This window comes from Capricornis sumatraensis, chromosome 3, assembly GCF_032405125.1.
Source record: "Capricornis sumatraensis isolate serow.1 chromosome 3, serow.2, whole genome shotgun sequence".
NCBI lineage: Eukaryota > Metazoa > Chordata > Mammalia > Artiodactyla > Bovidae > Capricornis > Capricornis sumatraensis.
This window is the reverse complement of record NC_091071.1, coordinates 176,834,470-176,858,103: the sequence shown is the minus strand read 5'-3', so window position 1 is coordinate 176,858,103 and position 23,634 is coordinate 176,834,470. Positions and strand designations below refer to the sequence as shown.

The 23,634-nt window shown below is 48.4% G+C and overlaps 1 protein-coding gene across 1 annotated transcript; it reads left to right on the top strand.

Annotated features, from left to right (window-relative positions):
- Positions 1-14,417: 14,417 nt before the first annotated feature.
- Positions 14,418-23,271, top strand: PLA2G2F (phospholipase A2 group IIF). The gene is made up of 5 exons (XM_068969401.1): positions 14,418-14,527; positions 15,185-15,237; positions 18,404-18,548; positions 19,959-20,068; positions 23,099-23,271. The coding sequence occupies exons 1-5, from the start codon at positions 14,418-14,420 to the stop codon at positions 23,269-23,271; spliced, it is 591 nt and encodes a 196-aa protein (XP_068825502.1).
- The last annotated feature ends 363 nt before the right edge of the window (positions 23,272-23,634 follow it).

The following is a 23,634-nucleotide window of genomic DNA, read 5'->3' as shown; positions in this document are numbered from 1 at the left end:
ATGTGGTATGGTCAGTCTTTTTAATTTGGGGCACTCTAACAGGTTTGTAACAGAGTTTCATGTGATGTCAATTTTCACTTACCTGACTCGATGGACCTGAGTCTGAGTGAACTCCAGGAGTTGGTGATGGACAGGGAGGCCTGGCGTGCTGTGATTCATGGGGTCTCAAAGAGTCAGACATGACTGAGTGACTGAACTGAACTGAACTGAATGTATAATGATGTGGAGCATCTTTTCTCTATGCTAGTTTATCAATCTACATCTTCTTTGGTGAAGAGTCTGTTCAAATGCTTTGCTCATTTTTAAAACTTGAGTGGTTTGTTTTCTTTTTTATTCTTATTTTACTTTACAATACTGTATTGGTTTTGCCATACATCAACATGAATCTGCCACAGGTGTACATGAGTTCCCAATCCTGAACCCCCCTCCCACCTCCCTCCCCATACCATCTCTCTGGGTCATCCCAGTGCACCAGCCCCAAGCATCCTGTATCCTGCATCAAACCCAGACTGGCGGTTCGTTTCTTACATATTATACATGTTTCAATGCCATTCTCCCAAATCATCACACCCTCTCCCTCTCCCACAGAGTCCAAAAGTCTGTTCTGTATATCTGTGTCTCTTTTGCTGTCTCGCATACAGGGTTATCGTTAACCATCTTCCTAAATTCCATATATATGTGTTAGTATGCTGTATTGGTATTTTCCTTTCTGGCTTACTTCACTCTGTATAAACGGCTCCAGTTTCATCCACCTCATTAGAACTGATTCAAATGTATTCTTTTTAGTGGCTAATACTCCATTGTGTATATGTACCACAGCTTTCTTATCCATTCATCTGCTGATGGACATCTAGGTTACTTCCGTATCCTGGCTATTATAAACAATGCTGTGATGAACATTGGGGTACACGTATCTCTTTCACTTCTGGTTTCCTTGGTGTGTATGCCCAGCAGTGGGATTGCTGGGTCATAAGGCAGTTCTATTTCCAGTTTTTTTAAGGAATCTCCACACTGTTCTCCATAGTGGCTGTACTAGTTTGCATTCCCACCAACCGTGTAAGAGGGTTCCCTTTTCTCCACACCCTCTGCAGCATTTATTGCTTGTAGATTTTTGGATCACAGCCATTCTGACTGGTGTGAAATGGTACCTCATAGTGGATTTGATTTGCATTTCTCTGATAATGAATGATGTTGAGCATCTTTTCATGTGTTTGTTAGCCATCTGTATGTCTTCTTTGGAGAAATGTCTATTTAGTTCTTTGGCCCATTTTTTGATTGGGTTGTTTATTTTTCTGGAATTGAGCTGCAGGAGTTACTTGTATATTTTTGAGATTAGTTGTTTGTCAATTGCTTCATTTGCTATTATTTTCTCCCATTCTGAAGGCTGTCTTTTCACCTTGCTTATAGTTTCCTTTGTTGTGCAGAAGCTTTAAATTTTAATTAGATCCCATTTGTTTATTTTTGCTTTTATTTCCAACATTCTGGGAGGTAGGTCATAGAGGATCCTGCTGTGATTTATGTCGGAGAGTGTTTGGCCTATGTTGTCCTCTAGGAGTTTTATAGTTTCTGGTCTTACATTTAGATCTTTAATCCATTTTGAGTTTATTTTTGTGTATAGTGTTAGAAAGTGTTCTAGTTTCATTCTTTTACAAGTGGTTGACCAGTTTTTCCCAGCACCACTTGTTAAAGAGATTGCCTTTAATCCATTGTATAATCTTGCCTCCTTTGTCGAAGATAAGGTGTCCATAGGTGTGTGGGTTTATCTCTGGGCTTTCTATTTTGTTCCATTGATCTATATTTCTGTCTTTGAGCCAGTACCATACTGTCTTGATGACTGTGGCTTTGTAGTAGAGCCTGAAGTCAGGAAGGTTGATTCTTCCAGTTCCATTCTTCTTTCTCAAGATTGCTTTGGCTATTCTAGGTTTTTTGTATTTCCATACAAATTGTGAAATTATTTGTTCTCGTTCTGTGAAAAATACCACTGGTAGCTTGATAGGGAGTGCATTGAATCTGTAGATTGCTTGGGGTAGTATACTCATTTTCACTATATTGATTCTTCCAATCCATGAACATGGTATATTTCTCCATCTATTAGTGTCCTCTTTAATTTCTTTCACCAGTGTTTTATAGTTTTCTATATATAGGTCTTTAGTTTTCTTTAGGTAGATATATTCCTAAGTATTTTATTCTTTTCGTTGCAATGGTGAATGGAATTGTTTCCTTAATTTCTTTTTCTACTTTCTCATTTTAAGTTTTGAGAATTCTTAACAAATTCTGGATAAAAATCCGTTGTCAGATGTGTGATTTGCAAATATTTTCTTTTGCTCTGTGATGTATGTTTCTATTATCTTAGTATAGTCTTTAAAAGCAGAAGTTTAATTTTCATGAAGTCCAATTTATTATATTTTTTTCTCTTCTATATTGTGCTTTTAGTGTCATACCAAGAAATCTGCCTAGTCCAACATCACAAAGACTTTCTGCTGTGATTCCTTATAAAAATGTTACAAGCTTAGGCTTTACATGTAGGCCTATGATCCATTTTTTAAAAAAATATTCTTTTAAATTTTTGGTAAAATATACAGAAGGTAACACTTGTTGTTCAGTTCAACGTGATGAGTTGTGTCTGACTCTTTGTGACCCCATGGACTGCAGCACCCCATGTTGCCCTGTCCTACACCATCTCCTGGAGTTTGCTCAGATTCCTGTCCATTGAGTTGGCCATGCTATCTGGCCATCTCAACATCTGCCATCTTAATTATTTTTGAATATACAGTTTACTGGCATCAAGTACATTCACAGTGTTGTGCAACCATTACTGTCATCTAGCTGCAGAATTCCTTTCTTCTGCAAAACTGAAACTCTGTACCCACTAAACAAAAACTCCCAGTTTCCGCCTCCCCCCAGTACCTGGCAACCACCATTCTTCTGTCTCTATGAATTTGACTATACCTCATATATGTTCAAGCTGGTTTTAGAAGAGGCAGAGGAACCAGAGATAAAATTGCTAACATCTTCTGGATCATGGAAAAAGCAAGAGAGTTCCAGAAAAACATCTATTTCTGCTTTATTGACTATGCCAAAGCCTTTGACTGTGTGAATCACAATAAACTGTGAAAAATTCTGAAAGAGATGGGAATACCAGACCACCTAACCTGCCTCTTGAGAAATCTGTATGCAGGTCAGGAAGCAACAGTTAGAACTGGACATGGAACAACAGACTGGTTCCAAATAGGAAAAGGAGTATGTCAAGGCTGTATATTGTCACCCTGCTTATTTAACTTATATGCAGAGTACACCATGAGAAGCGCTGGACCGGAAGAAGCACAAGCTGGAATCAAGATTGCCGGGAGAAATATCAATAACCTCAGATATGCAGATGACACCACCCTTATGGCAGAAAGTGAAGAGCAACTAAAAAGCCTCTTGATGAAAGTGAAAGAGGAGAGTGAAAAAGTTGGCTTAAAGCTCAACATTCAGAAAACAAAGATCATGGCATCCAGTCCCATCACTTCATGGCAAATAGATGGGGAAACAGTAGAAACAGTGTCAGACTTTATTTTGGGGGGCTCCAAAATCACTGCAGATGGTGACTGCAGCAAATTAAAAGACGCTTACTCCTTGGAAGAAAAGTTATGACCAACCTAGATAGCATATTTAAAAGCAGAGACATTACTTTTCCAACTAAGGTCCGTCTAGTCAAGGCTATGGTTTTTCCTGTGGTCATGTATAGACGTGAGAGTTGGACTGTGAAGAAGGCTGAGCACCGAAGAATTGATGCTTTTAAACTGTGGTGTTGGAGAAGACTCTTGAGAGTCCCTTGGACTGCAAGGAGATCCAACCCGTCCATTCTGAAGGAGATCAGCCCTGGGATTTCTTTGGAAGGAATGATGCTAAAGCTGAAACTCCAGTACTTTGGCCACCTCATGCGAAGAGTTGACTCATTGGAAAAGACTCTGATGCTGGGAGGGATTGGGGGCAGGAGGAGAAGGGGACGACCGAGGATGAGATGGCTGGATGGCATCACTGACTCGATGGACGTGAGTCTGAGTGAACTCCGGGAAATGGTGATGGACAGGGAGGCCTGGCGTGCTGCGATTCATGGGGTCCCAAAGAGTCGGACACGACTGAGCGACTGAACTGAACTGAATACCTCATACGAGTGAAATTATATAGGATATGTCCTTTTCTAAGGAGAGAAGTTTTTAATTTTGATAAACTTCCATTTATCTCTCTCTCTCTCTTTTGGTCACTTGTTATTTTGTTGTCTAAGAAACCACTGCCTAACCTAAGGTCACCAAGGTCTACTTCTATGTTTTCTTCTAAGAGTTTCATAGTTTGAATCCTTACTGTTTAATCTGTTATCCATTTACTTAACACAATGCCCTCAAGTTTTATCCATATAAGTTTAGTTCAGTTTACTCACTCAGTCGTGCCCGACTTTTTGCAACCCCATGGACTGCAGCACACCAGGCCTCCCTGTCCATCGCCAACTCCAGGGGTTTACTCAAACTCATGTCCATGGAGTCGGTGATGCCATCCAACCATCTCATCCTCCGTCATCCCCTTCTCCTCCTGCCCTCAATCTTTCTCAGCATCAGGGTCTTTCCCAATGAGTCAGTTCTTCGCATCAAGAAGCCAAAGTATTGAAGTTTCTCCTTCAGCATCAGTCATTCCAATGAATATTCAGGACTGATTTCCTTTAGGATGGACTGGTTGGATCTCCTTGCAGTCCAAGGGACTCTCAAGAGTCTTCTCCAACACCACATTTCAAAAGCATGAATTCTTTGGTGCTTATCTTTCTTTATGGTCCAACACTCACATCCATACATGACTACTGGAAAAACCATAGCTTTGACTACACAGACCTTTGTTGGCAAAGTAATGTCTCTGCTTTTCAATATGCTGTCTAGGTTGGCCATAACTTTTCTTCCAAGGAGCAAGCATCTTTTAATTTCATGGCTGCAGTCACCATCTGCAGTGAGTTTGGAGCCCAAGAAAGTAAAGTTTGTCACAGCTTCCATTGTTTCCCCATCTATTTGCCATAAAGTGATGGGACCAGATGCTATGATCTTAGTTTTCTGAATGTTGAGCTTTAAGCCAACTTTTTCACTCTCTTCTTTCACTTTCATCAAGAGTCTCTTTAGTTCCTCTTCACTTCTGCCATAAGGGTGGTGTCATCTGCATATCTGAGGTTATTGATATTTCTCCCGGCAATCTTGATTCCAGCTTGTGCTTCATCAAACCCAGCATTTCGCATGCTGTATTTGGCATAGAAGTTAAATAAGCAGAGTGACAATATACAGCCTTGATGTACTCCTTTCCCAATTTGGAACCAGTCTGTTGTTCCATGTCCAGTTCTAACTGTTGCTTCTTGACCTGCATACAGATTTTTTAGGAGGCAGGTAAGGTGGCCTGGTATTCCCATCTCTTTCAGAATTTTCCACAGTTTGTTGTGATCCACATAGTCAAAGGCTTTTGTGTAGCCAAGAAAACAGAAGTAGATGTTTTTCTGGAACTCTCTCGCTTTTTCAATGATCCAACAGATGTTGGCAATTTTATCTCTGATTCCTCTGCCTTTTCTAAATCCAGCTTGAACATCTGAAAGTTCTCATTTCTTGACAACTTTGTTCATATGGCATATGTCAAAAAATCCTTTCTTTTTAAAACTGAATAACATAATCCATTAAAAAACAACTTTACCAAAGTATAATTTGGATACCATACCATTCATTCCTTTCAAGAGCATGATTGTTTTGTATATTCACAGTTGTGTAGCCATTACCACAATCTAATTTTAGAACATTTTCAACATGCTCCAAAGAAATCACCCCAACAGTTACTCCCCAACCTCCTCCACCCCACACTCCCTTCCCTAAGCCCTAGTGGTGGTGGTTTAGTCACTAAGTCAAGTCCAATATTAAGTCATGTCTCAGGCTCCTCTGTCCATGGGATTTTTCCAGCAGCGATACTGGAGTGGGTTGCCATTTCCTTTTCCAGGGGTCCTCCTGATCCAGGGATCACAGCATATCTTTTGCATTGCAGGCAGTTTCCTGAATTGCAGGAGGCTTCTTTACCACTGAGCCAACAGGGAAGCCATGTCTAAGCCATAGGCAGCCACTAATGTACTTTCTGTCTCAATAGAGTTGCCTCCTCTGCAATTTCATGTAAATGAAATTATATAATATTTGGCCTTTTGTGACTGGCTTCTTTCATTTGACAATGTTCTTGAGGTTCATTCGTCTTATGTATCAATATTTTATTCTTTTAATTGTTGAATAAAACAGTTGTCAAATAAGACATAAATTCAAACAATAGTTGAATAAAACATGGCTAATGTTCCATTGAGTAGATGTTCCATCTTTCATGTATGCATTCATCAACTGATGGACGTTTGTTTTTTGTTTTCTTTTTTCTACTTTTTGGTTATTATGAATAATGCTGCTGTGAACATCTGTGTGCAAATTTTTGTGTGCATGTATGTTTTCATTTCTCTTAGGTACATATCTAGGAGTGGAGTTGCTGAGTCATGTATGTTAGGTCCATGTTTAACACTTTGAGAACTGTCAAATGTTTTCCAAAGCGGCTGCACCATTTTACATTTCCATCAGCAAAATATAAACTCTCCACAACCTCGCGAACACTTGTTATCACTTGTTATCATTTGTCATATATATATATATATGGCCAATATTGTCATCCTAGTGGGTGTGAAGTGCAGGGTGCCAGCGTGAGGAACTCCGCCCATGGCAAAGGTCATGAGGAAGGAGGCTCAGCATATGCAAAGGCGTGATCAAGCCTCAGGAAACCTCCTGTTCCTGAGCATCTACCCCAAAACCAGAGTCTGTTTTATGCTCTCACCTACACCTCTGACTTTACGGGGGGCTCTCCCCCATAACCGTTTCTCTCGGAGAAGGAGTAAACATGCAGCTCCAAGGCAATAAAAATTCCTGGGCGTGACATGAGTGTTTCAGCTTACAGACTCCTCTGAAGGTTATCTAGCCCGCCTGTATAGGTTCGTCTGGCCACATGTGATTGTTTACAGCCTCCCAATCTGAGAGGCACGAGATGTTTTAGACTTACTAAAGGCAAATTCTTTGGGGGAGTTGGAAATTAGTATATTTGGCTGGTTAGGAATTATATTGGTGAAGGGTTTTTCATTTGTTGTGCCAATAATTGCTGCTAATTCCCTGCCCTGGGTGTGACAAGAGTGTCTTAGGTCAAACCTCTCTGCTGACAGACTAGCTTGTGTGACAGGATTATCCATACTCCTGCCACTAGGGCACATGATTGTTTACTACCCCTCAACCATAAACAGCATAGAGAGCTTTGGAGTATTTTGAGAGTCTTAATTAGCATAGGGCTTTTTCTTCTTGTTGAGTCAATGATTGCCTGCCGCCAGGCCTCCATATCCTTAGGCACCTGGGAATATATTAATCAATGTATTTGAAATATAGAAAAGGAAATAGAGTAGTTTTTAAGGTTAGCAATACTAGACTTTTTGAGTTAATGGATTTTCTCTTTTGTAATAGATCACTGTGCTTTGTTATAAATCACTGTGTCCTCGCTATGTAAAAATGTAACTTTATCACTATCTTAAGACTAAATAGATCTTAAGGGGAACATTGGTGAAAGGATTTTCATTTGTTGGGCTGATGTTTGCTGCTAAATCTCCATGTTCCCTGCCCTTATAATGAATATAACTAACATATAGGAGAAATAAGTATTAACCTTTAAGCCTATAGGAGAAATAAGTATTAACCTTTAAGATTAATCATGTTAACCTTGGGTTAAGTAGATTCCTTTCTTGATTGTAACTCACTACACCCTCACCCTATAGGAATGTAACTTTATTTGGAGGGTGGTGCCTGGTTTAAGAAAAAACACCCTTGGAAGAAATAAGTATTTTGGTTATCAGAAAGAAAGGATCATAAAATCCCTAAGACCTTTTTATGTGAAGCACCTGATTTTGATTAAGGTCAGGACTGCTGACCCTCACGTGACTCTGTATTCATCCCTATGTGTAACAAAGGTATATAAGCAAACCCAAAAATAAAGAAATCGGATCAGTTTCTGGAAAGACTGATTTCCCCATGTTGTTCTTTCTTGCTCCTCGTTTTTCTGGCTGAATTCCCATCTGGAGCATGGATGCTATTCCACGTAATCCAAGTTTTTCAGCCTATTTTTTCCACTAATCTTCCTACTACACTATCCGTTTCTAATCTCTCTATATATCTGTGATTAAATATGTATTTTTCCAAGGACGCTGACTCCGTCCCCACCTTCAAATCACCCTGGATCCACCGGGGCTGGACCCCGGCAGTGAAGTCATCTCTCATTATGGTTTTGACTGTGTTTCCCTAATGACTAATGATGTTGAGCAAATTTTCTTGGGCTTATTGGTCATTGTTAATCTTCTTTAGAGAAATGTTTATTCAAGTCCTTCACCTGTTTTTGTTTTTTTTTTTCCAAACTTTAAACTTTATTTTGTATTGGGGTATAGCCAATTAACAATGGGGTGGTAATTTAAGGTGAACAGCCCTTTACCTATTTTTAAATTGGGTTGTTATTTTATTGCTGACATACAGGAGTTCTTTACATATTCTGGACCCAAGTCCCGTATCAGATGTATAATTTATACATATATTGTTCTCTCCTATGGGCTGTCTTTTTACTTTCTTAGGGGTATGGTTTGAAACACAGAAGTCTTTAATTTTGACGAAGTTCAATCTGTCTCTTTTTTCGGTCACTTATGCTTTTGTTGTAGTATCTAAGAAGCCACTGCCTAAATTAAGGTCACAGAGATCTACTATGTTTCCTTCCAAGAGCTTTATAGTCTTCATCCTTACAGTTAAATCTATTATCCATTTTGAGTTAATTTTTGTGCATGGCATGGGAAAGGAAACCAGCTTCATTCTTTTACATGTGGATATCTAGTTGTTTCAGCATCATTTTTCTAAGGCCTCGTTCCTTCTTGAACTGTCTTGGTACCCTGGTTGAACTATGATCCATTCTGATTAATTTATGAATATGGTGAGAAGTATGGATAAAAATTATTTTTTCTTTTTTCTCCTTCCTCCTTTCCTTCTTGCCCTCTTCTCTCTTTTTCAGATCTATTGTCAATTGTTCCAGTATCATTTCTGAAAATCTATTCTTCCTCCACAGAATTGCTTTCATACTTTTGTCAAAAACAAATCCTCCATAAATGTATAGGCCTAATTCTGGACCATCTGTTCTCTTGCATTGATTGTCCTTATACTAGTCTATACTGTGTTGATTAAAGTAACCTTATAAGCCTTAGAATTAGGTAGTATAAATCTGTCAGCTTTGCTGTTTTCAAAGTCAATTTGATATTCTAGGTCCTTTGCACTTCCATATGCACTTTAGGATCAGTTTGTCAGTTTCTACAAGAAAAGTGTACTAGGATTTTGACTGAGAGGGCATTGACTCTATAGAGCAAATGACATCTTAACAAAATGCAGTCTTCTGATTTATAAACATGGTCTTTCTTGATTTCTCTGGGCATTGTTTCATAGTTTTCTATGTACAAGTCCTCCATGAGCTTCCCTGGTGGCTCAGATGGTAAAGAATCTGCCTGCAATGCAGGGCACCTCAGTTCGATCTTGGTTGGGAAGATCCCCTGGAGAAAAGAATGGCTACCCACTCCAGTATTTTTGCCTGGAGAATCCCATGGACAGAGGAGCCTGATGGGCTACAGTCCATAGAATTACTAAGAGTTGGACACAACTGAGTGACTTTCACTTTCTTCCTTCTTCTTTTCCACTATCCCTAAGTATTTCATATTTTTGGATGTTACTGTTAAAGTATACTTTTCAATTCATTTTCTGGTTGTTTATTGCTAGTAAACATGAACTTAAAAGAAATTTAAAAACATGAAATTGCAGGCATGAAATTAAAAGGCTCTTGCTTCTTGGAAGAAAGCTATGATCAACCTGGACAGCATATTAAAAAGCACACTATTTTGCCAACAAAGGTCCGTCTAGTCAAAGCTACCCAGGGATTGAACCGAGGTCTCCCACATTGCAGGCAGATTCTTTACCAGCTGACCCACAAGGGAAGCCCAGTATCTCAGAAGATGAACGTATTTGGATAAAGGGTTTAAAACTGAGTTTAAATGAGACCATCAGGGCGTCCCCAGTCCAGGGGCCTGGTCTTTATGAGATGAGGAAATTCAGCCACAGAAAGAAACAGGAGGGATGTGCGTGTACTGAGGAAAGAATACGTGTGAACACAGCAAGCCAAGGAGAGAGGCCTCAGAATGAAATCAACTCTGCCAGCATGTTCATCTTGGACTCCAAGCTTCCAGAAATGTGAGAAAATGAATTTCTGTTGTTTAAGCAACCCAGTCTATGGTACTTTGTTATGGCACTCCTTGTAGCCTAATACGGTTGGCTTTGTACTCACCTGTTAAGTCATCTAAACTTGAAGTTTATTTATGAAAATGTTTTAAACTACATACTCCATTTGCTTCATACATATAGGGGCTATTTCCAGTTGAATGACTTTGTGTCTTTCAGGGAAATGGACCTTTCCATTTTAGTCATGGAATGTACTGCCTTACATTCATTTTAGCACAGAAAAAATGACATAAACATATACTCTGCCATATAACTGTGAATCTGCTGTATGACGCAGGGAGGTCAAACTGGTGTTTTGCGACAACCTAGAGGAGTGAGATGGGGTGGGAGTCGGGAGGGAGGTTCAGGAGGCAGAGGACATATGAGCATCTGTGGTGATTCACAGTGATGTGCGGCAGGAACCAAGGCAATATTGTAAAGCAATTATCCTTCAATTAAAAATAAATCCATTTTTTAAAAGACAATAAAACCACCAGTTATTCTACTGTCTAAAAGTAACCATTGCGAATGTTTTGCTGTATCTTTCCGTATAATTTTTATACAAGTGCCCACCAACTCTCCTCAATACCCCCCCCCCTTTTTTTTTTAAACAAAATTGCTATTACCCATAATATCCAGGATTTGGGTAATCATCAAGTCTTTGAAAACATAATTATGGATGGATGGTTAAAAATTTGCTTAACTAAGTCCCTAATTTGAGGTGCTTCTTATTTGGGGGGGTGGGTAACATTGTAAAGAATACCATGGTCAATATTCTTTTTCCTCTGCCTCTAGGACCTTACTCAGGTTTGTATCTTGGTTTATAGTCTCAGGAGTGGAATTACTGGGTCGGCAAGTTTATTCTTGACTTTTCTGATTGAGCGCCCGTGGCTGGGTGAGGAGAGAGGAAGTGCCCATCCTCCCCTCAAGAGACCAGCCCAACCGGTGGCAGCCCGTGGGAGTGTGGGATGGAAAATGGCCCAGGACTAATCAAAGACTCCCAGGACACCTCCACCCGCCTCCGCCCCAGCCGTGACCTCCTCGGCATGAATCTAAGTGGCTCCCGGTTACCTGTATATTGGCAGCTGAATTATCAGTATGGACTGGGCCTTACTTCTTGGCTCTTCCTCCTTTGGAGTTGAGTGATATGCTTAAGAGGAATCTGCAAAAATCAAATAGAGAGCTGAAGCCAAGCTCCGCACAGGCAAGTGAAGGCAGAGACCAGCCTCACCCTCCCATCGTCACACTCGATCTCAGGGAGCTCCCGTCTGACAGGGCGGACGCAACCCCTGTCCTCGGGGGAACCCCTGGTCTTTATTGGAGAAATGACAGCCCTCTGTTCCCCAGGATCCCTGGCCTGAGTGCAGTGCAAAGACCCACAGACCAAAACATGTCCAGGTGTCCACAAAAGACTGTATCAGCAGGTACCATTTGCCGACATCCATGAAGGGATGGGCAGTTAGATGCAGTGGGGCTTTTCTAGGATAACTTCCTGGGAAAGAGAAGGGTCTGGACCCACAGACAGGAAGTTGGGCAGCGGAAGAGGAGGGGCTTGGGAAGCAGGAAATGGGACCAGCCAGCCGCTGGTTTGGTAGAGCCAGAAGTACAAGCCGGAAAAGCCGGGGGTGGGTAGGGAAGTCCTGGGTGGGGAGGGGCTCACTCCTGTTCCTCGCCAGCAAATCTGGGGACATCAGAAGGAACAGATGATGTGAAGGTGGGCCACAGTTTGGAGGTTTCATTTCCAGTTGAACTCTTCTCCCCTCCCTCCTTGTTCCCACTCCCACCACCTTAATCCATCTCAAGGCTGAAGAACAGATCTCGGCTCAGTAACACACAGGTTACAAGCTTGAGCACCTGCCTTAAGCCTCACAGCACACAACACCTGTTGTCTGTTATTATCTGTGAGCAGGATCCTTACTCAGCGACACCTGGTTATACCCACCCTGCAGCTGAGGACACAGAGGCCCAAGGACCGGAGCTAGCTTGTCAGGATGGCAGAGTCAAGAAGTCGGGGCGCTGGGGTCAGAGCCCCTTGTCCGTGTAACCATCCACACTGGGGGGGTCTCTCAGGGCTCCGGCCCCCTCTGCTGCTCCCCACTCCATCTTTCTCCAACTCGTGCCGCCATCCCCCACCAGAGGTGAATGGCATCAACTCCCAGGCCACCAGGATCTCAGCCAGAGGTGACTGGGTTCTCCAGGGCACATTTGGCAACGTGTGGAGCCATTTCTGCTCCTCAAAAGTCAGCAGGGGGTGGCGGTGGGAGCAGGGAGGAGCGAGTGTGCGTGCTAAGTCCCTTCCGTTCCTCTGACTCTGCAGCCCTATGGACCGGAGCGCCACCTGGGAGTCTAGGGTGGAGCACACCTCCTCCTCTAGTGATGGAGGCAAGCGGTGGTGCCCAAGCCCACGGGATGCCTAGGATGGCCCCCCAGACGGTGTTGGGCCACATGACAGTGGGGAGGGGCGCACAGTAGCCCCGCCCCAGACACGCAGGCTTGCCCTTCCATGTCTGTGCTGTAGGCTTCCTGTTGTCTGCCGGCACCTGTGGCCCCCTCCAGTCTCAGCCAGAGGTGGGCACCCACAGCTTGCAGATGTAGGTGGAGAGTTCTCTGCAGATTCTAGACTAAAGCGCTTCCAGATGTGAAGGGATGCCCTGTAGGCCCACGCGTATCCACGTGGAGGGCCTCCCTGACAGAGCTGCTCCTTGACCCAACCCTGCTCTGGCTCCTTGAACTCTTTTTCTTCTCTTAGGCCTCAACTTCTGGGCTTCCGTATTCATTTCGGCATTGTTCAGTCAGGAAAGCCCAGGCGGCTCTAGTGGTCAAGAATCGGCCTGCCAATGCAGGAGTCGCAAGAGACGCAGGTTCGGTCCCTGGGTTGGGAAGATGCCCTGGAGAAGGGCATGGCAACCCACTGCAGTATTCTTGTCTGGAGAATCCCATGGACAGAGGAGCCTGGCGGGCTGCAGTCCATGGGGTCACAGAGTTGGACACGACTGAAGAGACTGAGGACGCATGCACTGCTGAGTCAGTTTGGCCAGGATTCATCTTGTTGTCCGATGGGGCTCCTCACTCCCGTTGCTAGGTGACGCCACCATGCCTGCCTTCAGCCAGATCCTTCTGGTGGTGGGTTAAGCTAGAATCTCCGCTACTCCAGATGTTTCTTCATAGTAATTTCCCATCCACTGACCTCCACCTTGCACCTTGGCTACAAATTCCCACTTTCTAGGTTCTTCTATTTGGAGTTGAATCCAGTCTGTCTCCTCCATGGCAAGACTTCATCAGAGCGGTTTCTAGCCTTCTGTCTCTTGGTTATCGTGGACTCAGGGTGTTGACGGGGAAGCCTCAGCACGTTGACCCAGAAGCCTGCTCATCAGTCCCCAGGATGCAAGACTCTCACAAGTTCCTTTGTTGGAAAGAAGTTCGATGGCAACTTCTTCCCAGCCAGGCTCACAACCTTCAACTTCTCTCTACGAGGGCTCTTAGGAGTTAGCAGTCCCTCCAGACCTGGTCCAGCGACCCCCCTTGAATAAATGGTCTGCCTGGCTGTGCTTTAACAAGTATTACTGAATGTTTTTCTTTAACTTATCCTCATCCCTTTCAGGTGGGAAAGGAGAGAATGTGGGCTCATTTCCCTTCAGATGCTTGGGAAAAGGCCAAGTCAATGGTCTGCCTGGCTGTGCTTTAACAAGTATTACTGAATGTTTTTCTTTAACTTATCCTCATCCCTTTCAGGTGGGAAAGGAGAGAATGTGGGCTCATTTCCCTTCAGATGCTTGGGGAAAGGCCAAGTCCTCTTCCGGTGCATCAAGCCCCCGCCCCCGCAGGCCCGAGCACCCTGGGGTGGGATTTGACCGGGCAGCTGTGGGCGGGGTGGGGGCGGAGGGAGGAGGCGGGGCCTCCTTTTTCTAGGCCTTGTGCCACCTGCTTTCTGCCCAGGGGCACTGCCCCGGCACTCCCCTGCCAGTGCGCAGCAGCGAGACGCTGGGGCCTGTTCCCCGCAGCCTTCGGAGTGGATTGCGGACCTTGCGAGCCCTATGTCGCTGGCCCCCCAGAACCCAGAAGATGCCAGATGGGGCTCCGGCCAACCCCAAAGGGTGCAAGAAGAAGGGGCTGGTTAGACACCCCCCTGGGAGGAGGGGCCCAAGCCTCAGGACCTCTTCAAGAACTTCTAGGTACGTGCCTGCCTCCCTGGGATGGAGCCCTCGGTGGAGATGAGCAGGGAGGTGGGCAGGGAGCTGGCTCCTAGAACCCATTTCTTCAGAAAGTCTGAGCCTCTGATGACGGCTGAGATATTGCATTTTCTGCACTACCAGGGCCCTTGGGATCCATCAGTCCTCGTAGGCACTTGAGGCCTAGAGAGGGTAAGGGATCTATTGATGGTCACACAGCATTTTGGAAGTAGAGTTGCAGCTAGAACCCAGGGACTCAGGTCTCTTGGCTCCAGATACAAAAGCCAGCCACCAGGTGGGGTCACGTGACTGGTATGCGAATGGAAGGGGCTGGTTCTGGTGTGTGACCAGGTCCAACCCTGTGAGACAGGGGGCTCTCCGTCTCTTGGAAGTCTGGCTCGGGGTGGAAGGGAAGGAGGCTCCCTGTGCCTCCCGGCTCTGCACTGCTGGGGGCTGTTGCTCCCGGAGGTGCAGGCAGGCAGGAGGTGCTCAGATCTCCCTGCAGGAGCTAATCACAGGGCAAGGGCAACAGGAACCCGGGCATCGAGGGGTGGTGTTGACCGCGGATGTAAGGAGGCTCAGGAGGGAGCTGCAGGCCAGGAACCGCAAGCGGCGGGGCAGGACAGACAGACTGAGCACCGGGCTCTCTTCCCCTCTCAGATCTCGCCTGAGGATGAAGAGTTTCATCACCATCACCATCCTAGCCAGCAGCGGTGAGTGAAGGTGCTGGGAAACCCTCCCTCTGACCTCGACTCCAGCCTTTCTCCTGTGACTCAGACGTTGGCCACAGGCTCTCAGACCCACCGCTGGGTCTCTTCTCCCTGGTTCTGCCTGGCTTCCTCTCCTCTCTGCAGCTGTTTACTCCTCCAGCCACCTGTAAACACGCCCAAGGTGGTCAGCATTAACTATTTACGAGCCTCCAGGGCCCAGGGTGCACAGTTGAGCAAGCATCATAAAGTGGTGCTGCTGGCTGGGCGTCAGGGCACTCAGCGACACTGGGGCGCTTGTGTACATAGGAAAACGTGTTTGTATGCATACATGTGTATGCGCAGACAGGAACTAGTGAGCTTGCATGCAGGTATCCGCAGGTCTATGTGTAGGGGTGTGTCTGAGCACATGGTGATGTCTGTGTGTAACACACGTCTGGAAGATCGGTAAGCATGTGTTCATGGCAGCGTGTGTGTCTGGAGTATGTAGGTGAATGTACGGTGCACACATCTGCACACGCATGTATGGAGCAGTGTCTGGGTGTGAGAGGTAGCGGAAGATGATGGAGGTGGTCCGGGGGCCTCTTCCTTCTTTCTGGAGGGACCACCCCCAGGATCACTGAGGCTTCTGACACACGGGCAGGCGTCCTGGCAGCAGGTGCCCTGTGTAGGCAGAAGAGAGGCTGGGTATTCCACTGGCCTCTGTCCATCTCTTCAGCACCCCCTGAACCCAACCAGGTTTGAGACAAAGAAAGAAAATACCAGAGACAGGATGAAGTTTAATGCAGCCAGACATGAGACTTGGTTGGTTGAATTCAGGCAAAGTGACCTGTTATTTAGAAAATAACCCCTTGTGTCCAGCCCAGGCCAGGGGCCAGGCACAGAGGCTGCAGGCTGAGTGAACACAGGGTTTGTTTCTTCTGCTCCAAGCGGAGTGTGGACGTGGCCACTCTGGGTGTTGCACGTGTGTGAGAGTGGGAGTGTGTATGTGTGTGTATAGGTGTGGGAGGTGAGTGTGGGTCTGTTTGTGAGACCATGTGTGTGCAGGAGGTATTTGTGAGTGAGTATGTGTGTAACTGTGATATATGGAGGAGAGTGTGCGGCAGGTGAGTGTACGTTTATATCTGCCTGCGTGTAAAAGTATGACTTGTGTCTGTCCTGCATGTGGATGGGTGACTTTTAGGTGAAAACCGATGGTTGAGGGGTCCCGGGGATGGAAGCTGCCCCCCACCAGGGGTAACACCTACAGGATTAGGGGCAGGAGGCCAGGACCTCACAGAGGGCAGTGGGTCCCAGGCCCTGGAGGGGAGGGTCTGTCTTACTTATGAACACTGCCCCTGGCCCTGCAGCACTAACGGAGAAGCCTGTTTGCAAATGGGGGGTCCATCTGACCCCCAGGCTTCTGGACACACATTTGATTCCAGTGACAAGAATCCTGCAGAACAGAAAGGGCTGGGGGAGAGCTGATGTTACTGGGAACCCCTCTCAGCCCCCCTCTCTCTTCCATCGTGGCCAAATCAGAGATAGGCCCCCAGGTCTCAGGGACTGCTTCCTCCCTGCCCCAGACCCAGACAACCATTTACAGGCTCTAAACCACCCTCTTAAGGTTGTTGGCCGTTTCTCCCCACGCCTTTGTTTCCTCTTTCATTTGCTACTTATTCTCTGTAACGACAAAAATCCCGCAGATAGACTGGAAGAGGCAGGTGGAGAGGGGTTCCCTAAATCAGCTCTCTGACGGGCAGGCAGGCCTGGCCGAGGGTCCCAGTAAGCCCTGAGTGGGGATGCTGTGGGAAGAGCAACGGTCTGGTGCGATCTAGGTGCTTGCACTTCCCTGGAGGCTGGGGTTGTTATTCCCACTTTACAGATGGGAAAACTGAGGCCTAGGGAGCCTTAGTTCTGGGCCGGCATCTGTCTGACTCCAAAGTCTGTGCCCTTCCCACCAAGGCAGGTTGAGGTGGTGAGTTCCCCCATCATCACTAGGGATGTTGGACAGCCAAGTCTCCAGAAGCAAGTCGTTTCAGCCTTTAGGATTCCATCTGGGCTCTGTTTCTGAAATTCTTGGCTTCCTCCCTCTCCCTGTAGGCCGCAGAGCGGGGTGGGAAGCATGACTTGAGAGCAGGGGGAAAGGTGCCGAACTGGGCGCCTCGCCCCGGGCACAACTGGAGGAGCCTCCCAGGGGAGGCAGCAGGGGCGAGGGGTGGTGAGCTGGCATCCCAGCTCCTGGGGGGTCACAGACCCAGGTCCAGGTCTGCGCTCTGCCACATTCAGGCTGCATGGGGCAAACCACCTCTCTGAACCTCAGCTGCTCATCCTTAAAATGGGGTAAAAGCAACCCTACTGCCTGTGTGTGTGTGGGGGGGGTGGGTGCGGTGTGCAGCCTCACCCAGGTAAGAACCCAAACACCAGGCTTGATGTTGACTCAGCCGGGAGCCAACACGCCCGGGAGCCCGGGAGGCAGGGAGACAGGAGGGCCGCAGATGGCCCTGGGGTGAGCAGCCTGAAGGGCGCCAGGAAGCTGACCTCGGGAGTCTGCTGCTATTGGAAGGGTTGTTGCACTACCTGTGAGACAAGGACAAAGGGGGGAAAATGTATACACGGGCACGTGTGTGTGTGTGCGCGTGCGTGTGCGTGTGTTCACGTGTCCAGAACACCCATTTGTCTCTGGATTAACCCTGAGATGCTCCGGCACCAGGCCCTGCTGGGAGCCCAGGAGCCAGGCCAAACCAGCAGGGCCCAGGACCGTGTTCAGAAGAGCACGTGGCATCTGGGAAGCCCCTTAGGGTGTGTCAGGCACTCGGCTCTCCCTGTCTGGGTCCAAATTCTGGCTCCACTGATTTTCAACAATGTCTTCTTGGGCCAGTTGCTAAATGCTCTGGGCCTCGATCGCCTCATCTGTAAAATGGGTTGTTTTTTACAGGGTTATAGTGAGCACTTGATGGATTCGGGAGTGGAAGGGTGTCGGGCAGGGCCCATATCGCTTTATTCTGGGGGCTGTGGGGCTCAGGGTGAGGCTGTGGGCAGCGCACCACACGGGGCGCCCTGTGGAGCACTGCCTCCTTCGGCCCTGCCCTCCTCCCCTGCCCCTGTCTCCCATCCCCTGATCCCAGCCAGGCGGGCAGGAGCAGCCATGAATGGGGCCGGGAGCTCACCACACCCCTCGGCTCTCTTGCAGTCCTGCCTGCGGCCCACAGCAGCCTGCTCAACCTCAAGTCCATGGTGGAAACGGTCACTGGGAGGAATGCCATCTTGTCCTTCGTGGGCTACGGCTGCTACTGCGGGCTGGGGGGCCGTGGCCTGCCCATGGACGAGGTGGACTGGTAGGTCCCGGAAGGCTGGGCTATGCTCAGAACTGGGCAGACACAGCCCAGGGCAGACCGTCCCCAATCTCCCAGTGGTGGGGGAAGGCCCTTACCCCAAGGAGGAGGCTTGTGTGCTGAGTTTGTAACCAGAAACCTGACATTTGACCTATGTGCTCCTCAACCGTCTGGGACACTTCCTATTGTCTGCTTCCAAGGTCTTGGGCTTGGAGGCGTTCAGTTCAGTCGCTCAGTCGTGTCCGACTCTTTGCAACCCCTTGAACCACAGCACGCCAGGCCTCCCTGTCCATGACCAACTCGCGGAGTTCACCCAAACCCATGTCCATTGAGTCGGTGATGCCATCCAACCATCTCATCCTCTGTCGTCCCCTTCTCCTCCTGCCTTCAATCTTTCCCAGCATCAGGGTCTAGAATTTCCATTCTCAGCGGAACCTTTGACCTGTCCCCAAACACACATGGGCTTCCCTGGTGGCTCAGATGGAAAAGCGTCTGCCTGCAATGCTGGAGACCTGGGTTTGATCCCTGGGTCAGGAAGATCCCCTGGAGAAGGAAATGGCAACCCACTCCAGTACCCTTGCCTGGAACGTTCCATGGACAGAGGAGCTGGGTGGGCTACAGACCATGGGGTTGCAAAGAGTCGGATACAACTGAGTGACTTCACTTTCACTTTTCTTTTCACTTTCTTTCAAACACACATGAGCGCAACAGTCACACTGTTGCGCTGGACAAAGCAAGGGCTGAGACCCCTGCCTGCTCAGACAGGAGGCCCTGGAGAGCAGGACTGCGCCGCCTCCATCAGCTGGGGGTTCCTGGAAGCCGCGGCTTGCCCTCTGCTCCTTTCCCCCACCCAAAGCAGCCGGCATGAGTCTGGCATCCCTGAGAGCTTCGTAAATGCATGTTGACTAACTGCCTGCCTCTCACCAGATGGCATGGGACAGCCACATCAGCAGTGGCCCTCTGTCCCCCACCCTCGAGCCCCACTTACCCCTCCAGACCTTGGTCCCTCCCTGGCCATCCTGCACAGCCAGGAGTAGCCCCTGCATCTGGCTGGTCTCCTCCCCTGTGGACCTCATCCAGGCCCCTCCCTCCCGCCCTGCCCCTCCCTCCCTCCCACCTGCCCCTCCCTCCCTCCCACCCTGCCTCTCCTACAGCTGCAGCCAGGGCTCAAGGGTAGGGAGAGCTGGAGCTCTGGGGAGAGGACAGAGAGAGAGGGTCATGGACAAGATTCTGGGGCACTGGCCTGACTCCTTCTGGCTGTGTGACTTCAGGCAAGTAACTGCCCTCTCTGGGCCACCGTCTGAAGGTCTTACTCCTGAGGGATGGGAACAGATGATCATGGCAGGGCTCACTGCCAGCGGGAGAGGGGCCAAGCCTGGCCACGTCGTCCTACTCTCCCCTCCCGGGCCCTAGGTGCTGCCATGCCCACGACTGCTGCTACCAGAAGCTCTTTGACCTGGGCTGCCGCACCTATGTGGACCACTATGACTACACCATTGAGAACAGCACTAGCATCATCTGCAGTGAGTGCCCCCAGTCACCCCTTCCCCAGGAAAAGCGTGAACCACCAGCCACCCCCGAGCCTGTGCCAGTGGGCAGGGCTGCCAGTGAAATGCAGGATGTCCCAATAACTCTGAATTCCAGATAAACAATGAAAAGTGTTTGCATATAAGTTTACACTGACTCAATGGATATGAGTTTGAGTAAACGCCAGGAGATAGTGGAGGACAGGAAGCCTGGCGTGCTGCAGTCCACGGGGTCACAAAGAGTCAGACAACAACAAATATCCTAAATATTGTGTGCGCGTGTGTGTGTGTGCACGCTAAGTTGCTTCACTAGTGTCCAACTCTATTTGGCTTGATGGACTATAGCCTCTGTCCATGGGACTCTCCAGGCAAGAATACTGGAGTGGGTTACCATGCCCTCCTCCATCCAGGGGGTCTTCTTGAGCCAGGGACGGAAACTGCATCTCTTATGTCTCCTGCATTGCAGGCGGGTTCTCCTGGGAAGCCCAAATAGTGCATGGAACATACTTATACTAAACCTTAGCAGAAAATTAATTAGTATTAGTATAAAATAAAGAAGTAATATAAGTATATCCCACATAATATTTGGGATATACTTATACTAAAACACTTTTGTCTGAAATTCAGATTTCACTGGGCACCTTGCTTTTGTTTGCTTGCTTGCTGAATCTAATAGGCTCTGGCATATCCCCTTGAAGCACTCTGAGGCCCCCACCTGAATGGGCACCCTGATTCTTCAGTCCCCACTTCAGCTTTGGAGAACTTAGACAGCGATCTTGATTCAGTGGGTTAAGTTTAGAGGCTCCCAGTTCTCTCTGTTTTTAACCAGATCTTCAGGTGATTCTGAGACTTTGTAGCAGGCTGGCCAGGGAGTCGGGAGCCTTGTGTTGACACCCAGGTTTGGCCAGCATCTCCTTCCCATGTGGCCCTGGGCAGGGTCCTTCCCCACCTCGCTTCATGGGTACACTGAGGGGTTTGGATCTGAGCAGACCCCTTCTAGTTCTCTCACTGGGACCCCAGTAGATGAGGTGGCCCCATGCTAGGACACCCAGTGTTTCTAGGGATTTGAGATGCTAGAGCCAGGCCTGGAAGGTTCCCTCACTTTGCCATAGACTCTCCACAGTCATTCCCCACCTGAGGGGCACAGCATCCAAGCTGTCAGCCCAGGAGTCCCGCCTGTGGCGCCTCCCCTTAGCAGTCCTGCCTGGGCCAGCAGGTGTCCCCTGGGCAGGTGTCCGCTTATATTAACCAGGCTATGCGTCATGCCTCACTAAGAACTCATGAGCAATGTCAGTTTCCCAAAAAAAAACCAGCTCAAGACTCCTGCTCTCTGGGAAAGAGTCTGGTGGGGGCCCGAGCACTTCTGGCGCCCCTTGGCAGCCCAGGGCTGAGTGGTCCTCAGATGCCACCGTTCAGATGTAGAGTGGAGGTGCTGCTTGAGCAGGAGCCCAGTAAGCAGGTCAAATCTCCCTCCTCAACCCCTAAGACTGTGGACCAACCTGAGCTGTGGTTTTCACACTGGGTTCTGGGGATTTCTGGGACCAGCAGGTCAGCTGCTGTGAGCAGTGATGGGGAGGTATCCCTGAGTGGTCCAGCTGGCTCTGTGATATATTTTGTAGCTCAAGTGGCTTCTCTTTCAGCTGCTTGAGATATTCATCTTTGGTAAAGAGTTTCACGTCAGAGAAAGGATTCTGCTGTTGGAAAGTTTGCAAGTTTGCAAACTATTGGGCTAGTGGGTGGTTCTCGAAAGGGATTCCCTGAACCTCAGCATCAGCATCGCTTGTTAGAAATGCAGTTATCAGGCCCCCACCCCAGACTCACTGAATCTGAATCTCTAGGAGTGGGGTGGGGCAGCCTTTGTTTTCAAGAGCCCTCCAAACAGATTTCTTTTTCTTGGGCTCCAAAATCATTGCAGATGGTGACTGCAGCCATGAAATTAAAAGACACTTGCTCTTTGGAAGGAAAGCTATGATAAACCTAGACAGCATATTAAAAAGCAGAGACATCACTTTGTTGACAGAAGGTCCATATAGTCAAAGCTATGGTTTTTCCAGTAGTCACATCCAGTATGGATGTGAAAATTGGACCATCAAGAAGGCCGAGCACCAAAGAATTTATGCTCTCTAACTGAGGTGCTAGAAAAGACTCTTGAGAGTCCCTGGTACTGCAAGGAGATCAAACCAGTCAATCCCAGAGGAAATCAACCTTGAATATACATTGGAAGGACTGATGCCATGCCTGAAGCTCCAATACTTTGGCCACCTGATGTGAAGAGCTGACTCATTAGAAAAACCCTGATGCTGGGAAAGATTAAGGGCAAGAGAAGAGGGTGACAGAGGATGAGATGGCTGACTGGCATCACTGACTCAACAGACGTGAATTTGAGCAGACTCCTGGAGATAGTGAAAGGCAAGGAAGCCTGGCATGCTGCCGTCCGTGGGGTCACAGAGTCAGACACAACTTAGCGGCAGACCAAAGACAAGCAGCTGATCCTAAAGCTCACCTGAGACTGAGAACTTAGGGGAAGATGATTTCTGAAGGCCAGTAGTAACAACAACATTTGTTCCGTGGGAGGCACTGAGCTAAGCTCTTCACGAGCATTTTGCTCCCTCCATCCTCACCACAGCGCCCTCCAGAGTGGGGGTGCTGGGATTCTGGGCGTGAAGAGAGGAAGCCTGTGATGGTAGAAAGTGGGGAGGGGGCGGGGTGGAGAAGGAGGTTAGTTCCCGACACCTGAGTTTCTACCCCAGCTCAGCCCCAGGTTAGCTGGGTGACTTAGGCAAACCGCACCCCATCCTGAGCCTCAGTTTCCCTGGCTCAACACTGTCCTGTTGGGCTTTGGTGGTTGTGTGCTTCCCACACTTCAGGGGCGCCTGGAGGGCTGGGAATGCAAGAGGCTGGGCCCCGGCCCTGACCTCCTGCGCCTGCAGGCCCAGGGTGGGCCCCCCGGATGATGGTGCGGCCGGCCCAGGGCCACTCTCGGAGGCCCCCTGTGACCTCAGGGTCCACGCGCTCCACTCTCCACAGGCGAGCTCAACCAGACCGAGTGTGACAAGCAAACGTGCGAGTGTGACAGGAGCGTGGCTCTGTGCTTCCAGCAGCAGACGTACAGGGAGGAGCACCGCAACTATCTCAACATCTACTGCCAGGGCCCCACGCCCCGCTGCAGCATCTACGAGCCGCCCCCCGCGCCTCCCTAGGTGACCTGGGGGCTGGCGGAGGGGCTGGGAGGAGGCTCTGGCTCTGGGGGCCAGGCGGATGGAGCAGGCGGAGGTGGGGGTGGGTTGGGAGCCCCCGGTGCATCTGGCCGCCTCCCCTGGGAACCCTCTGGTAGTCCAGAGGACTCGGAAAGGTCTGGGCCCTGGCCCTGGCCACCAGGCTCCTCCAGCCCAGCCCTGGGTGTGGCTTCATCCTGGATGCAGCAAGGGGGTGGTGTGTGCCTTGTTGGGGTCTCCCCCAAGTGTGGAGGAGATCGGGGGCCTCTGAGAGGGGCCTCTCGCTGACTGAGCCAGGCATGAAAGGGTGGATCCCAGGGTCTTCAAGACCCAGGCCTGCAGCAGCCA